The sequence below is a fragment of the Rhea americana genome, unplaced genomic scaffold, assembly GCF_003343005.1.
Source record: "Rhea americana isolate MKP2758 unplaced genomic scaffold, rheAme1 scaffold_202, whole genome shotgun sequence".
NCBI classification, from domain to species: domain Eukaryota; kingdom Metazoa; phylum Chordata; class Aves; order Rheiformes; family Rheidae; genus Rhea; species Rhea americana.
Genome location: NW_028186173.1, coordinates 1515404 through 1533442, shown reverse-complemented (window position 1 = coordinate 1533442; position 18039 = coordinate 1515404). Strand labels below are relative to the sequence as shown.

At 37.7% G+C, this 18039-nt stretch overlaps 1 protein-coding gene across 4 annotated transcripts in view; it reads left to right on the top strand.

Moving 5' to 3' along the window:
• The window catches only part of LEKR1 (leucine, glutamate and lysine rich 1), a 90351-nt gene that overhangs the window by 17796 nt on the left and 54516 nt on the right, over positions 1-18039 (top strand). For all 4 annotated transcript variants that reach the window (XR_014895751.1, XR_014895750.1, XR_014895752.1 and 1 more), the window contains exons 3-5: positions 3565-3684; positions 4362-4537; positions 7574-7759. Coding sequence is in view for 1 of the 4 variants with exons in the window: in XM_085304065.1 (XP_085160191.1) it covers positions 3565-3684; positions 4362-4537; positions 7574-7759 (482 nt within the window). In the remaining 3 variants the exon portion in view is untranslated. The remainder of the gene's footprint in view (positions 1-3564; positions 3685-4361; positions 4538-7573; positions 7760-18039) is intronic.

Sequence of the window (18039 nt, the reverse complement as noted above, 5' to 3'; positions counted from 1 at the left end):
TTTAAATTTGAAGCAAACTCTAATGTCATACCTCTACCACCCTCTAGTTTTGTATGATATTTGCGGATTCAAATATTGTTTATTTGCTGATGACAATGAGTCAGTAAAACAAAATCATTTGTGTTGTACTAACAGGAGGCGTTTAAAGCTTAGGAAGGGACTAGTTTTTAAAAGTACAGATCCATGTAGTTTTGCTTTCATGGATAGAAGAAACAAACTTGACATATGAGTGAGTACTTTCTTACTCTGTAGGACATATTGATCTGGCGCATGCAAGCTAATATATTGTTGAATTAAAAAAAAAGTATAGCTTTTTTTTTTGATGTTGCTTTTTACTTTGGGAGAACTTATTGAAAGTACTATTATTCATAGAGAGAGAAAGTGTTTGCTGCATAGTGTAAATAGAAGGAAAGAGCCAGGAAGATGAACTTTAGCAGAGGTAATCATATTTGCACTGATGATAAAAATAACTGCATTATATCTTAGTACAGTTGACCCCTGCTGTGTAGGAAAATGTGATGAATGTTTGTGAACTCCTGGGAAAGCATTTCCAGCAAACCTTAAATCTGCCAGAGCTGTGTGAGACACTGCTTTGCACTCTTTAGCAAAGTCAGTTTTCTTTGTTTTCTGACCCTTATTACGATTTTCTTGTTCAGCGATCTTGAATTCTTGAGGTAGGGTAATCATTTTAAAGAAATAGAAAATGATAAAAGCTTTTGAATGTATTGTTTAAYATTTAAGTATGTGTAAAATAATTATTTTTTTCTGAAAGCTTTCAGGATACTGAGGTGCACTAAAGCATCATGGAAAATCTCTAAACAAAATGTTTTGTCATCATTTTCTTTTATGTTTTACTAGAAAAATTGTTATAGCCTTTTATTTCTTTGTAGTTATCTATTTAAGCCCTGATGCCGCCTCTGTCCCTGATGCGGGAGGTTCCTCTTGTGACATAGTTATTACAGAGGCACGTTTTTACGCAGTACCAGGTGTCACCTAAGGGTTCGTTCTGGCAGTGCTCGGGGGCGTCGGGCCGGGCCCAGGGAGCCCGGCTGGCAGGGCGCCGCGCGCCGGCGAGGCTTTGCCGTTCCTCCGCCGGCCGGGGCGCGCGTCGTCCGGCTTCGTGCTTAATGCCAGCCACTGGAAGTGCTTTCTTGGTGTGAGCTTGGTGTTACCGTCAAATGACGTTTTTCACACGCTTGAAGGAAACTTAAAGCCGTTAAAATGAGAAGGGCACGCTAAGGTTGTTCAGCTAGTCATTCGTCTGCAGCTAAGTTTGTTGAAACTTATACATGCCTGTAAGTGAATACCATCTTTAACAGACATCAAGCTTATACTGCCTTTAACAGTCGTTAAGGGTTTTTTTTTTTTTTTTAACACTTGGAAATACGATGCTTCCGAAGCAGCCCCGTGGCGGTGTTGGCAGGTGTCTGTGCAGGTGGCGAGCAGCCGTCCGTGGCAGGCGTCTCCGCGGGCCGCCCCGGAGCGCGGGCGCTCGGCTGCTGCGGGAGCGAGCCGCGCCGGCTCCCGCGCGCTCCGTCCGCCTCTGCGTTGGTGGAGTAAGGCTGCGAGAGCCCGGGAAGGCCCCCTGCCCGGCCTGCCCTGCGCCCCGCGGAGGCCAGCGGCCGGCTGAGCTGCGGGAGCTGGTAGCTGAAGGACGAGGCTGCCGGTGCTCAGGGCTGCCAGGGGGTTTCTTCCCTCCTTACACTTACTAGACGTCCTATTTTGAATACTCTGCTCTCATATGTAACCGTAAGCACCTATCATCTGTTTCTGTTCACTTTTAAGCTACCACAGATACTCTACTTCTATGGTGTTGCAATCTCACTGAAACAGGCCTAGCTGGAGCACAGGTGTGACAAATGTTAATTTGTGTTTTTAATAGGAGGGAGGATGCATGGTGGAGTCGTGAGTCCTAATAACCACGCACTGCTTTCCTTCTCTCCCTTCCTACTCCCAGATTGATTCACGATCCTTTTCACCCGTGCTGCAATTTAAAGAATCTGCTGTTCCAAGCTCTTTCCGTGGAGCACGCTCCTTTCCTGCGGGGAGGAAGCATGAGAAGCCTTTCCAGCCTGTTCCAGGCGACCGCTTGCAGAGCGYGCTGAAAGCGCCTCCGTCGAGCCTTGCCTCCCGGAGGATGCGTTTCGGGCACGCAGCGGGACGTCGGGGAGCGACGCTGGGGCTCCGCGGGAGCCCGATACCCTCCGGTCGTTTGCCAAGTAGTCAGGGCAACCGGGTGGTGACCTGCCACCTCCATCTTGTGTTTAACTATTTCCAGGGCCCCAAATCTGTTGTTGTGGGGTTTGTTGTTTGCTTGGTCTGTGATTTTGTTTTTGCTGAAAGGAAGGGCGGAAGTACAGAAAAAGAAATGCATATTTTCTCTGTCATATCATTAGTCAAACTGGGAACATGAAAACCTAGGTCTAGTTTGGAACTACTATTTCCTTAAGTCTTCCTTAAGAAAGAGATAGGAAAATAATTTTATTAACAGTTTTGACCAGTTTAATTTGTCATTTTCACTGAGCTTATAAAAGTGATGACTGCTGGAAACATTTTTTGTAAAATTTTTCCTTTCAGCTCAAGCAATGGGAGCAAAAATAATACATAAAACTCTGGGTTTGGTGCTTTTTATTTATTTATTTATTTATGTTGAATGCTTTTCTTTAAATCAGCAATGCAAAAGTATAGTTCCAGTGCTCAAGAACTAGAATTTGAAACTGAGTGTATGAGAAAAGGAAAATGACTAATTTGGATTTATGACACTTTTTTTTTTTTTTTTGGCCTATGACCGGATTTAAGAAACAGATGAACATACTGAGTGAAAGAGGGGAAACCTGTGGGGACTGTAACCAAATATTTAGTTTTCCTTGTTGAGTGTCTTGAAAAAGCTTCCCCTTCAGCTCTCTGTTGCTCTTTAAAGACACGTGTTTACAATTTTATATGGAACCTATGCAGCTTTTTAGGTACTGCAGCCCCTAAGATCAAGATCCAAGTGGAACTTTACACTGAGGTTTGCACAACAGCAAATGTTTTGGGAGGATGAATGATAGAAACTGATTTTGGCTTTGATTCTTCCATATGTTGGAATGTTGTAATTTTTCAAAAAATATTTTAATAACTATTAATTTCAGAATGGAAATGTATAAAAATCGGCTGTATTTTTTTCATTAAACTTGTTCTTTCATGCCCTTGAGGTTTAAAAATATTAGATTAAAACATTTTGGTAAGAAAGTGAATATAATTTAAGCAAGTGAGTAGTTCTGTGTTACAACTGTAAATGAACAAAAGATATTTGCATATCACATGAGCTAATACTGCACATACACTTCCATATTATTTTCCAAATTATATTATGAATGTTATTTTGAAAGATTTACTACAAAGTGTCTCATACAGTGTGCTGAAGACTCTTCATTTGAAGGTCTGTTAATTCAGGTTGAAAAATAGGCAATCATCACCTTTAAAAATATTTTTAGTAAGTTTTTTATTTAAAGTTGAAGCAAAATTAGAGACTGGTTAATAGTGTAAATAATACTTTTCTGCTTATTTTATTTACATATATAGAATAAAAAACCTAACAATGGAACTAAAAAACAAACAAGATGAATTAAAAAATGTGAAAGAAGATTTGCGATATTTCCGAGAAGAAAAGGAAGCTGCATATAAGCAGTCACAAGTGCTCAGGTAAGAGCGCTTTTCTTCACATAGAATTGGAGAAGTTATGCCTCCTGTGAAAGTGTGCAGTCAGAGCAGACCTAGGCAGAAAGAATACTGTGCATGAGAAGAATGTTCAGAATAATTTTATTTTTTCTTTGTTTTCTAGAATATAGTAAGATGCTGTACTGTTAGAAAATGTAACTGGCAAATATCATTACTGATTACTGATGTTATTAGCAACAGGATAAGTTCTTCATAACTTTGAAAATATTAATTAATGCTAATATGCTAATGATTAATTAGAAAATATTAATTAATGCTAAAAAAGTAAGAAAGAAGCACTTGTAATGCAGCGGCAATATAGTATTTTTTACATGTATTGTCTGTAAGGATTCAGCATAAGCCTGGATATACAGACATTTAAACTGTATTGCCATCATTTTTCAAACAATAAAAAATAATTATACAGTTGTTTGTACAGTTTTATTTGTACATGTAGGTTTTACATCAACATTTAAAAGAGAGAATTTGAGTATAAATATACTCAAACATATTCCATATACTGAATTATTGTAACTGAATGTACTATAAAATATAACAGAGGGGTAGTTATCATCAGGTTCAAAATAATTAAAAGATAGTTATATATCTTTATTTGCTTTTACAAATGTATGTCTGGTTTTATTTTTCTCTGTCTTTTCCAGAAATACATTGGATCACCATTGCTCAACTCTAAGCAAGGCGCTGTCGTTATTTCCTTTTATTAGAAGTGAACTAGACAGTATTAAAGAGGTTGTGTCTCGTAATCTAGAAAACTGGGCTGCCCTGAAAGAAGAAATTTTTCAACAAATAAAAGCTGTTAGCAAAGAAGCTTTGACAGGTAAATTATCATCTTGCAATACCTTGGGCAAGATGGAATACCTTTTGGTAGTTCAGTATACTATAGTAAATTAGAAGGTAAAATCATCACTTCTAAAATTCTGATATTAATTTGTCCTGATCAAAAGTAGTGGAATACTGTTGTTTTCTGCTCTTAATGGTACTGTGTGAACTGCGTTGGACTCTGTCCAGTTACTAGTGGATTATTGTTTTGGCTCAATGTTCAGTTAGCCAAGTCAGGTTGAAATATTGTAATAGAGATACTTATGATAAGTGTGTGGGTATGATTGTAATGCAAAGACTCGAAGTTTTAATTTGCCTCCTGTCTCCCATTATCAGATTTTTCGTGCACGCTCATACACATGCTGTGATACCGCACTGCCTTTGGTGGAGCTGCGGGATGGTCCTCCAGTGCGGTCCTCCTCCCGTTACGCAGGCAGGCGTGTTCCCTGGCCAACCTGCTGCTATACGTGTCAAGCTGCCTTGCATACACGGGCCACCTCGTAGGAGCAAACCCGCACCTTATATGTGGCCATCTGCCCCCCTCATGGGCCTGAATAAGAGCAAGTAGTTCCAAGGATGAGCGTGTGTTTGTGTGAGGGGCCTTGGCGATGGGAAGTGGCATGGAGCAGCCCARGGGGTGAGAATAATTGGCTTGGCCCCCGGCCCGCTTCCTGCTCACGCCAGGGCAGCCTGCAGGAAAACGAGCAGCTGGGAGCAAGCAACAACTGGCTCTCTTGTTCTGGAAGGTCATATCCAGTCCTCCAGCTGACAGTTGGACTTTAAAACTCTGATTTATCCTTGAATACCATTTTTGCTGTGCCTCAGTTAAGAGATTAGTTTTGCTGAGAAAAGTATGTGGAAGTGTAATTACAGGCTCTGTTCCGTCCAGACCATCCTAACAGCTCCTGTGTTGACGTTGTTCTGAGCCCAGGGAGCAGAGAACCCTGAAGGGAGGACTATTGCCTGATGAAGACAGTGTAAAAGAAAAGTCCTTTACTATTCAGTTTTTGCAACAATTTATTTAAATGTCAGTGTCAATATCTTGCATTTTCATGCATGACTTCATCTCCTACTTAGACTGAGCACAGAAAGCGTTAATGTCCCTAAGAATTCATCCCTTCCTGTACTTATTCTCTGCCTAGTTCTAGATAAATAAAGAGAATACATAGATGCATTTCTGCAGACATTTTCAAAAATTTGTAACATTTTAATGCTTCTTAAATAGAGCTTTTAGATTCTTTTAAACATTTATCCTCCAAATAAAAATTATTTATCATTGATGTATGCACAACATGGGCTTTGTTTATGCAATTGTTTCACTCCAGTAAGATTTGTTTTGCAGATGTTCATTTATTTATAGAATGTCACAATTCACTTGTTATTAATTTTTGCTTTATCCTTGACCTTTAGATCCATGAAATCTCATGGAAGACACGAAAGCGCAGATCTAGCCAAAGAAAATTATTCCCTCTCAAATTCTAAGCAATTGTTATTCTGATCTCCATTATATGTGCTATGTATCTCTCACTGCATTCAGCATATCTCATTGAGAGTAGTGCCAGACTGTGGACATTATGTATTTTCTTAAATCTAGTTTTCTAGCTGAAACTGTTTGGTCCCCCAACTTTTTTTTTTCTTTTATTTTTTTTTTCCTTTTTGCCTGCTGGTGCTTTTCTAAAACTTTCATTCTCTATACTATGAGTTATTCCCTAGTAACATATGGTAACATTATATTTTGTAGTAAACTTTTCATTCATTTTACCTTATTATTTCTGCAGTAAGGTAATTCACTGTTATTTTTAAAACTTATTTTCTGTGTCAGAGTTGGAGAATAAAATGTGGTATATGAAGTGCTGCTTTTTATACATAGACCTGTTTCCTTGGTTAGTGTGCAAAAGCCTTATAAAAAGCCTTGTGTGTGGATATTCTTTACTCTTGGTTAATTAATGGCAAGTGGAAAGAAGTATAAGAACTTCAAATCTTTCAGTATTTATAACAGTTAATATACATTTATTTAAATATGGTGTAGTTGGGAAAGRTAGTAGTTAATGAAAATATTTGTACTACAGAAATAATTTAAAATTTGTCTGTGGGCAGAATATAAAAATTATGTAATAGATGATTTGAAAGTTCAGTTAGGCTTCATCTAACTTGAACATTGTGATCACTAATAAAAATCAAAGTGGTGTAGCTTCTTTGGACARCTGAACATCTGGGGCTGTAATTGGAGAGAAGAGGAGAAATGAATTGGAACTGCTTTTGAAAATGTTAAATGTAGTCATTAAGGATAACTTAAGCTCGGGGAAAACCTGTGAAAACGTAGGAGCAGGTTCATTACACTCCACCCATAACTGGCTTATTTGCTTTGCAATAGAAACTAYCCAGGAAGCTTCCTTGGAGATACTGTACTTCTAAACTGAAGAGCTAATGAATGATAGATTGAAAAAGCCTGTCTTCTATGTTTTGAAGATGCGCTTGGATTACTTTAACAACAGTAGTCATGCCAAATAATGACAAGGGAAAACAAAATTAATAMACATGCCCAAAGGTATTTTGAACTATAAGTTTGCTCATCAGGGCTAGTTCCCTTAATATCTCCAGTGAAGTACTGTGAAATCTTCTCAAATTTCATTTTAGTGGGATTTACAATTTTTTTGTATGTCAACAATTGTTTGTATATCTTGTTAAGATATTGGATTCAAATATTTGTCAGCTATTGTTATTTCATTTGGCTTACATACATATGTTTTAGTTTGGTTTTGAGATCTTGAAGGAAATGCATATTATTACTTAGTGCTGATGAATAGTACAAATTTTATTCTACCTGTTTCRCTAAGTACAAGTTATACAAGAGGTGTTGCACATGGTAGTTCTTTTGGCCCTCAAATCTGAGCAGAAGTATTGCTGATGTAAATGGCTTACCATGGCCCATACCCYGACTAAAATGCAGAAGTCCTGAGGTCATAAATCAGGTAAGATATTTTTTAGTGAAGAAGGTAAATTTGACCATCACCTATATGATTTYTCTCCTCAGAAATATCCAAACTGAATCAAAGATTAGCAAAATCCCAGAGAGAGAATGAGTCCCTCCAAGAAAAGGTGAAACATCTGACTTTGGTGGCTGATACAGTTGACTTGAAAACACAACAGCTTCAAACTTCACTTCAGCAAGGGAATGAGCTACAAAATAGGTGTCAGGAACTACAAAAGGAAACATTAGGTAAGAGAATTTTGACACTTCAAGTGAACTTCCAAGTAAAATAAAATGCAAAATTACTAGTTTTTTAAGCATCTGAAGTTGTTGTTACGGTGAGAGTACTCATCAGCTCAAATCAGGCCCTAATAAAAAAAATTGATGTTGTATAGTCAGGAAGATGGAGTGAAAGAAATGGAGAAGGGGGGGAAGTAGTGAAGATGGTAGTAGTACTGTTGTGCTGTTACTTTTCAATCTTATATAAAATATCAAGGAGAAGGCTCTGAGACTATAATGAAAAATGCTCTTGTTCAGAGCAGGAAGGTCATGCAGGARTTTTGCCTATCAGCAACTGAAGTGAAAATGGTGTCAGCCTAAGCCAATCTATATTCTCTTAGATTCATTAAACTGTCTAATGATTTGGTCTTGATACTTTGTTTCAAGAATCTACATGGTCCTCTTGAAAACTGTAACAGTAGTGATAACACTTAAAATTATGTTCTTTTCAGCTTTATTGAGACAGTAATTCATTACAAAAAGGATATTATATTCTTTTTATGTTAGTAYCTGTTGAAACTGTTTTCTTTTTAAAGCAGTATTGCATTCATAATGCTGGCTCAAAAACATTTTAGAGACATGCAGAACATACAGAAGTTGTGCTGTGCCAGGCAGAGTTCTGAGTTGTCAAAGTGGCACAGTAATTACCATGCTGTCTTATGCACAATATGTAATTCCAAATTTAGAAGAGTAGTACTTACTGCTAGTCATGATGAATTTCAATAATCCTACAGTASAGTGATAATACTGAAGCTGAGAATGAAAAGTAGAAGACCACAGGTATTATTCAATGAGGTATCAGCCCATATTATTGAGGGCAATCTTTATTTTGTCACTATATAACAACATGGTTAAGAATATTTCAGCAGTGACATGTTTGAAATGTTAGGTATGAGCAAATAGCTCTACTGTGTCTTCCAGACACTGTCCGCAAAAGATACGGACTTAATACGTCTTCCTGTTTGTGGTATTTATTGACAAAACACTTTAAACAAATACAAAATCAGTTAGACTTGACTCCAACGAGATTTTTCTTTGTGGACTATTTTTGAAGATCAAAGTAGCATGTAAGGTTTTCACTAGGCCCCTCACAAGGATGGATTTAATCTAAATCCACAGCAGTATTTTTTGATTAAGATTGGAGTTACATTATGATTCAAAAATCTAAAAAAATCATTTTATAATATTCTGTGTATTTTGTTTCTCAGTATTAGTTGTCTGTATTTGCTCTAGCAGACCTAGTGACTGAGCTGAGAGGCTGTTGTACTAGAAATTTTTTACGCAGACAGTATCTCTCGTAAGATAGGCACGGTGACTGGCTCAGAGCAGCAGATCAGTTGCAGATTCTGCAGTAATACCTACAGCAATGATTTATTGCTGTTGGTTAAGCTTTCCTTTCTCTACTAATGCCAAAGTGCTAATAGGGTAGCACTTAAGGAAAGAAAGTTTGTTTGATCTTTAATATAGTCTTGTGCCATGCAAAGAAAATATCCTGAAGTTTATTAATACAGCAGTGTGGATGGTCTACTCCATTTGTTTATCAACTAAAATTATTTATATGTCAGTTTGAGTATTTTTATGGGTGATTGTCACAGATACCGTCTTTAGAGTCCACGTACCAATATGCGCATTATGTAATGTCATGTTTTGGTGATGTTGCATTTTTCTAAGAAGCAGTGCATGTAAAATGCTTGTTTTCCCCTAATATCTCACTTCTTTCTATGTTCAGTATAACTGGCAAACTTATTTCCATATTCTTGGTAGAAATGTCTTCTCTTCTGATTTTTTACAAGTAGGCACAAATAGTGGTAAGTCATAAGGCAGCTAGATGACTTGTTGCTTACCTTTCCTTTGTAGTTCTTCAGTTTTCAAAATGGGTGTATGCCTAACTAGTTAGAGGAAAATATAATCATATTTTATATGCTTTTTCAGRTGGAAAAAACTTTCAAAGTAAAGTAAACTTGATACAGAAATAGCTACCTCTCAAGTACGCTTTGATATTCTATTTGTGTTGAAATATGTCTTAATTTTTTTTTCTACCAAATAAAAAAATAAATGGTGGGTGGTACTCATTAAATAGTRCTTTTGTGCAGACTGTTGTAGTTCCCTTTTTAGTAGAAGTAATTTCCAGAACTGTAGAATTTGCTTCTATAAATCARTCGTCATGTCGTTGTCGTGCATCTCAGATAATTTTACAGATTAGTGAGTTAAACTTTCGCGATGCAGTAACAGTGCGTAGGCGTGTGAAGCCGTCTCTGTGAACTCAGTGATAGTTGACTGGCATTCGCGGGYGCTGGAGTGTTGGCGGTAGCTGCTCCTGCAGAAAGTCCACGGTCCATTTGATTCAGTATCCTGCCTTCACCGCTGAAAAATGCTGCATGGGTCGAAGGAAGAACTCTAGAATAGCAATTGCAGGGTAATCTGTCTTCCTCACGTATCTCATCTAGGAGGACCTTGATCCCAATAAGGGAATCTTTTGAGATTTGAAATATGTGGTTTAATATCATTACATAAAACATTTGTGTCATTACTTTTATACTGGTATGATAACCATCCAGAGTTATAATTAGAGTTCCACTACTTCAATTTTGTAAACTTGTTTGCTTCAGTAGTTCCTGTRAACAGTGAGTTCCATAGTTTAATTACCTGCATTGTAAAAACACGTTTCCTTTCTCAGTCTTTCCCAGCTTTTAACTTCGTGGAGAATTACCCTGTTCTTATATTAGAAGACCAGGGAAAGATTTTTGTAGTCAGTATTTTTTTTAGATTGTTCAATGTATTTTATATATATATATATATATATATATATATATATATATATATATATATATTTTGTAATACCTTCTATTAGTCTGTTTTCTAAGGTAAATAATCATAGTCTTTTCAAAATCTTTGTTTAGGAGCTCTTCTGCCCCCTTAGTCATCCCTGTTTCCCCTTTTAGAACTGCTAATTTGGCAAATATTATTTAGGATAGGTAGCCAGTACTACRTATACAGTCCTAGATAAAGGTTCATCATGGATTTCTGTCTACCTTGATTTGCTATCATATTTCTTATGCAGTTCAAAGTTTGTATACTTGATTTATCGGCCTCTTCCCCAGATGAATTGTATTAAAATATACAGTATTTTCTGCAAATAACATAAATCTAATTTGCCACAAATTTCAATCTACGTATTACCTAAAGACATAAAACTGTTTTCTTCAGAACATGTGTGCATACTAAAGCAGTGATTTCATTTTTTCTATTAGGAAAATTAAATGATATTAGAATGAAGTGATATTTCTTCCTTTGGATAAAAGGGAATAAACTGCATATCTTATTCTGAAGTGTTAAAGATTATTTTTCTGTATGGGTTTCTGGCCTATTTTCTCAGAATCTGAATTTAATTCCTTTCTTAAGCTAGTATGTTGCAGCAGAACATCACACCAATCAGTTGTATTTATGTTTTAAATTTTTGTAAAAATCTGTTCTTTAAGGTTAGCAGAAAGTGTCTGTTTTAGAGGCACTGTTCCACTCTTTTTTTTTTTTCTTATTACTGTATAAGTAAACCAAAGTTGCTCAACATTTCCTATAATAAAACCACCATATTTAATGGCTTAAATATTACCAAACGTAACAACTAATTCCAGTAAAAATGGTAATAACGTTCACAAAGATGAGATGTGTGGAAAACTTATTGGATTTTATGTTTGAATCTTGTTCTACAGAACAAGATTTTGTTTTTATTGATAAAAAYGGGGACCTTCTGTTCTCTGAGCAAAGACTTAATTTTAAGTGCTTAAGGGTTGAAAAGGTGCTTGAAATAGAGGACCAAATTAAACTGACTTTTAMACCTTTAAAAGCATTCAGTAGGTATTTGTTAGTGTGACAGTTAAACTCCCTGTGTGTGCAGTTCCTTAGACCACAGACTGCAGGAGWGGAGCAGTGCTTTTGCACGTGGCGCTTGTTCTGCAGGGCGCTGTGATGCTGAGCAGCAGACCAGAGGAGAAGAGAAGGTTGTTTCTTCTGTGCTGCCAGTGCTTTCCCTGCCACATGCCCTCGCCACGTGGGAAAGGAGCCAGCCCGGTGCGGATGCCGTAGGAACCAGTGTGGGACAGGGCCCCRGGCAGGTCAGGACGCGGTGGCAGGGTGGTCCAGGAGCTCAGCTGGCAGCTGCTCCGTAGGTCAGCCAGGGAGCACAGACCGAGCCGTGAGCCGTGGGAGGCTCGCTTAGCAGGAATCCTGGGCATAGCCTGTCTTTCATAATGCATAGTTAGTAGAGCACGAAAAAAAATCTTTATGTTTGACTGCAGCACTTAACTACAAGCGCTAATGCCGTTTTTTCAGCATTATACTGTATGCATCTTGCACTGCATCCTGGACCATACGTTTTCTTTGGCTGTAGTATGACTAGAACTGTTTCCCTTTAGATTTGAGGCGTTAAGTCTATTGTGCCAGTCTCGTTTTGGGTCAAGCCAAAATCCATGGTCATTGCAGAGTATTTTGGGAGAGTGTTCATAGGAGGAAAATGGAGCTGTATACTAAAGAAATAAGATGATTTGAGTAAGATGCTTGTGTTACGTGGTAGCTGTAAAGAGGGCGCTCTCAGTGGTACGTGTTGAGAAATAAAGCTAATGAGCTGGAGTCAGTGTTCTCATCTGCACCACAGTCAGCACCAGAGAAATACCACTTTCCCCAGAATTTCTACTGTTTGTGGAGAAGACAGCCACAAAATACTATGTGATCAAACACAGCAGATGCAGAAGGGGAAAAAAAAAGGCTTTTCCTCTTTTCCTCTGGCCTGGTTCCAAGTGAATCTTGAGATTGACAATGTTTTGCTGCATATTATAGCCTCAGCGGAGCAACAACTCCCATAGAGTTCTCAGGTGCTTCAGTTTTTAGTTTTTTCTGTTGTTAATGAATTGGGGTAGGGAGGGAGCGTACAGTGTGTGCTTTCATTAGTGCCTGGTGCCTCACTGAAGCAGAGCAAGGATGTCGACAGCAAGGGACCTGGGAGGGTGCTCTCACCCTGCCGGCCTTTCTTCCCAGGCTCCTGCACAAGCTCCAGCTCCTCTCCASTCCGTTCCATCACCAGGAGCTAGTCGTGTGTTTGCCGAGGGAGCAGCTGATGAACACAGCCTTTTCAGTTGTCTGCTTCTGATGAAAACTTTACTCTGTCCCATAAATCCTGTGGATTTATATCTGTATCAGCATTGCTGGTGCATTTTGTTTCTACATTTTTGAGGTTTCTGTTATGTATTAATGGTTTAAGAAGTTGTGTGCTGTAGTTTCTGTAGTAATGGAGCCAAATTCCCCTCCGTAGCTGGGCATTAGAGACTGTAATGACTACTAGCATGGAGACTTTGTGAGCTTGCCTCCTTTTGCCTTTATTTCTTCCACCCTGATGCAGGCTTCTCCAGGAATGATGAACACTCCCTGAATGATAGTGGCTTCCAAACAGCAGTAACAAGATTTGGGTATCATCCAATAAGCCTGTTGACCTCTACAGAAAATTGCAAAGCAAAGACATATTAATCAGCAACCCAGGTGGGGGATATTGCATCTCAGGGATGGAATATAACCTTAGCATTACCGTTCTGGCACTCTGCTCAGAAATTGCTCCTTTCGTCCAGAATCCTCCCGAGTTAGCTTGGGGAGGACATTTCTGAGGCAGCTCTCACTGGCTTTGCTGCTCTTGGATTTCAACATTAGGATGAGCAATGATAGGTTTCTGTTTTTCATGAGAAATAAGTTGGGATTTGATAAACTAAATTACCGTCTTTCACTTCCGTGTAACGTAAGTGAAAGTGAAGGCACAGCTTGTGAAAGAAAAAGCTTAAAATGTTAGAATACTCTGAAAAAGTTTCATCTATGCTTACACCTTTATCAGAATTTTTCCACTAGCAGCATTTATAGGAGACATATCCAAGAGCTACTGTCTATGTTTTTGTCATAAAAATAAACAACTGTAAATAATCTTTTTCTCTGTCCTCTTCAAAGGAATATTTTGGAAGCTAACTAGTTTATGTTTGTAAAGAGACTTGAAAATTTACGGTGCCGTGCAGAAGTATTCCTTCCCTCAAGCAGATTGTGAAGTGCACTGCAGTATTATCTCTCCTGCTTGCTCTCTTTTTTCAAATGTGTTTACAGAGAAGAGGGATTAGAAAAAAAGTTTATGTAATGAGTTCACGGAAAGTTATCTCAGTGGTTAATATGACTGTGGATTCTTAGCATCTCAGCAGTGTAATACTTGCAGCAGGAGGGTCACCGTGACCGCTGCTCATAACGCTGTTSTGTTTGACGTACTGTTCAGTTATTTTGCCCATGTCAGGTTTCTTTTTCAAACTGCATATAAGACAAAATTGAAATAGTAGACTTCTTGTAGAGAAAACACAAACACAACATAGTATATGAAATTCATACTGAATGTTTGGATTCTGTTAGCAAAATATTATTGAATAACTAAAACACCACCTAAGCAAGCTGACTTTTTATGTGAGGCTTTTTAAAAATTTTTTTAGTAGTGACAAAATGTAGCAATTACTTCAAAATAAAGCAGTTCTTAAGGAGCAATGTGGTGTTTGAAAAGGATATCCGGAGGGATGTTTCAGGGTAGTGTGTTGCTAGGTCAGATGTTTTTATTCTGCCCTTGCTTCCTAAATTGATTATTAAATATGCCTTCTACAGAAATCTATATGCAGTTTTGAGCTCCATTTGTATGGAACTAGCTGCTAGTTTGGGGTGGTAAAGCCAGCTAACACATTGATGATAAAAATAGTCTTTTTGAAATTGAAAACATGATTTTCTTCATGAAACAATCATCAAATATAACATTAGTTTGTCATTGTATTAAAATAAATGARTAGGAAAAAAGACAATATTTTTGGCCTATTTGGATCTTAGTGTAAATCAGTTCCAATTGGTGGGTTTAGACCACATAAAATTAGTGTGTAGGAAATTCCAGTCATATCTAGAGTGTTTTCTCCACTATTTTGAAGTTATTAACCCTTTTTAGTTCACTACTCAAATATTCCAAAAAGAAAAAAGCCTCAGGATTTGTGGTGTACTTGTTTGGAAAGGATTTTTGCTTCTATAATCAACAYTTTGAAGATCCTTGTTTTGTATATTTATGTTGAATTGTAAGTTATTGCATGATACTTCATATGAGAGTCATCACTAAAGTTGAAAATAAGTATTAGTTTCTAATATTGCTACTTGGTTCCCCTGCCTCACATGATTTTCTGAAAATTGTCTTTGTGGCTTAGATTTTGCCAAAGAGGTACATTTTTATTGCTGATTTCATACCACTCTTTTCAGAGTCAAAATGTGTCATCTGGTTAGCTAGAGATGACAAGTCTTAAAACTGCTCAAGTCAGATTGAAGTGTGGTGGATAAACTCTGCCTAATCAGACAGAGTTGCAAAAAAGTGGTAACGCCTGTGACAGTGTCTGTCTAAATGCTAGGTTTAGGCGCAGCAAAGGAGCTTCAGTAACATATGCTCCTGTCAGATGGGCACTAATATCCCTGGTTTTGTTTTTATTGCCAATCAAATACTTTGTTTCACTTAATCACAGATACAGAATATTTTTTCTGCACAAAGGCATTGCAGTTTTTCTTTAGCCCATTTATAGTTACAGATTCACCTCTCTATGGGTCTAAATTGCTGGCTATGCATGTGACATGAAATCTGTCCTTTAAATCTTTTGATGCTACTGCTTCATAGTCTGTTTATGTTACTAAATATAAACTTAGCAGTGGTCTGCTGACATAATAAGACTAATGAGAGATGATTGAAAAATGCAGGCAGCTGTAGGAGTAGCTGAGTAGCTTGAGCAGGCAGTGTTAGCACTCTTCATAGAAAGCAGGAGCAGTATTTTCATGTATATGAAGTGTCTTTAATGACACTTTAAAGACCGCTTTGAAGAGGTCTACTTTGAAAATTCCAAGGAGAGAATAGTTTCCTGTAGTTTTAGCTAGGCTGCAGTTCAAATATCCACTATTCATACTACAAATACTGCTGAAATACTTTTTATGAGTTCCAGCTGTGATGCTCAGAATTTGAAGGGTGAGAGCTGGAGAGTGCAGTGCTTGGTGTTTGAACAGAATGTGACAAATGGATTAGACTAAGCAATGGCTCATTAGCACTTTTCAGCAGTCTTTTAAAATGAAAGAGGAAAGACATTAATATGATGAAAAGAAGAGCTTTCTAGTTCTCTCTAACTGGGTGTTTGGGAAATGTTATGTTAGAATATGATTTAGTCATAGAAGAAGGACTCCGCTTCTATTTCAGGAAAAACAGGAATCCATGTTGAAGAAAACATATTTGTTGTATTTTGTTTCATCTGATGAAACAGATGATGGCCTGAACACTGACTTAAAAAAAAAAAAATCCATCTTCAAGGAGAGTAGTTATGGTCAGAAGATCTATTTTCTTATCCATAATTTTCCTAGGTAACAGGTAAATTAYTGTATTCCTAATCAAATTTAGTATACAGAGGAAGCAGTATGTAAAAACAATTCTTCCTTAGATCCTAATTAGTTTGAGTTTGAAAAGGCAGGAATGTATCCAGGAAAACTCAGGCTTAAGGACCAAATCCTTTAAGATTGCGTGGTTGAGCCATTGCCGTGTAAGCAATCTGACTTCAGAACTGCTTACATAAAGTGTCACCAGTGAGCTCGGGGAGCAGGGAGAGGGAGGGGATGGGTCTGAGATACTACTGCTGCTGTAAGCAAGCACTTCATAAGGTTTTAGAAAGGATTTGCATCATGTTTGCACGACATGTATAATACCTCAGTTATTCTCTTGAAAACACTGACGGTGTTCTAGATTTGCAACCTTGAAAAGAATTCAGAATCTGGTCTCTTCTCTTTGTTTTTCAATGCTTGTTTATATAAGAACGTGCAAGAACTAACGTACTYGGTCAGAGCAGAGGTCCAGCCGGTCCTGGCAATGGTCAGCAGCATGTGCTTAGGGAGATAAGAAATAGCACACTTTTTCTTTTTTTCCCCCCTTCCCTCCCTCCTGGCACATCCTCTCAGTTCCTGGCAGCTTTTAGTGATTTAGAGACTTCCTGATGCCATTGTTCAGGTCTCTATAAAGGATGTAATCTCGATGGCTGAATTCCTTTCATGTGCTCTTTCCAGACAGTCTTGATGCTTGTGAGTCACAAATACAGACTCTCAAATAAAGAGATACTTTCTTGTGTATACAAAAAGTAACTTACCTTGAAGGGCATAGTACATGAAATATTATATTAAAAAACCCCACATACACTATTTCTGTTTTGTATCTGCAAGGAAAAGCATATAGTGAGGTAGATTATTCTTAGTCTGACACAGTAATTTTTTATATATGTATTTCATATTTATCTTACAGCTTCTCTACTGTGCATTTTAAATAAATACACTGAAGAATATATGCTAGATCTATGTTCTCATTTGCTGTAGCATTAATAGTCTAAGAAAACTGAAATTTTTTTTTTGACACAACTGATCAGCTATATTCAGGGCCTTGTAGGTTGCTCCCTACAAGGAGAAAAAATGATGATTTAATCAGTTCTGAATGAATAAATTCTTATCAATTAATTTAATGAAGTTTTTTAGTGCAATTCTGTTTGTTTTTAAAGAATGYATATGCTCACCCATTTCCCAATATACTGTAGAAGCAAGGCAGTAGGAGGTAGATACAAGTCAGTGAGCCAGTCTTTCTTTGCTAGTAATCTGTACTGCTTTCTCTTTCTTTCTCTTAGCTTTTTCCCAGATTCAATCTATGAGCGTTCTCCTGACTCACTTGATTCTCTGTTTCTTTCTGCTCATTTCTGTTAACTTTAGTGGGCTGCATCTTCTCCCTTTTCCTCAGTTCTGTTATGACAATATCTAGGCTCCTGTACTGGAATTTCTGTTCCAGCAAATCCTTTCCATGCCCCAAAGACCTTAACTGCTTCTCCCAATCTCCTGAATAAAGGATGTTCTCACRCCCACCAGCCTCAGAGAGGTTTCATTCAGTCCCTCAGCATGACAAATATTATCTTGATCTGAGATAATACAGAGAGTGTCTCACAGAATACTTGTGTGCAAGTATGTGAATCAAGTCTCTGAAACAGATTATTCATAAAACAAGATTAACTGTACAGAAGCAAGCCATATTCTGGTTTGCACTAGGAGGAAGGAGATCATCAGAGCAAAGGAAGTTACTATCCCCCTCCACTTGATACCGAAGAGGCCATACCTGGAACATTGTGTCCAACATTGGACCCCAAGCTTTGGTT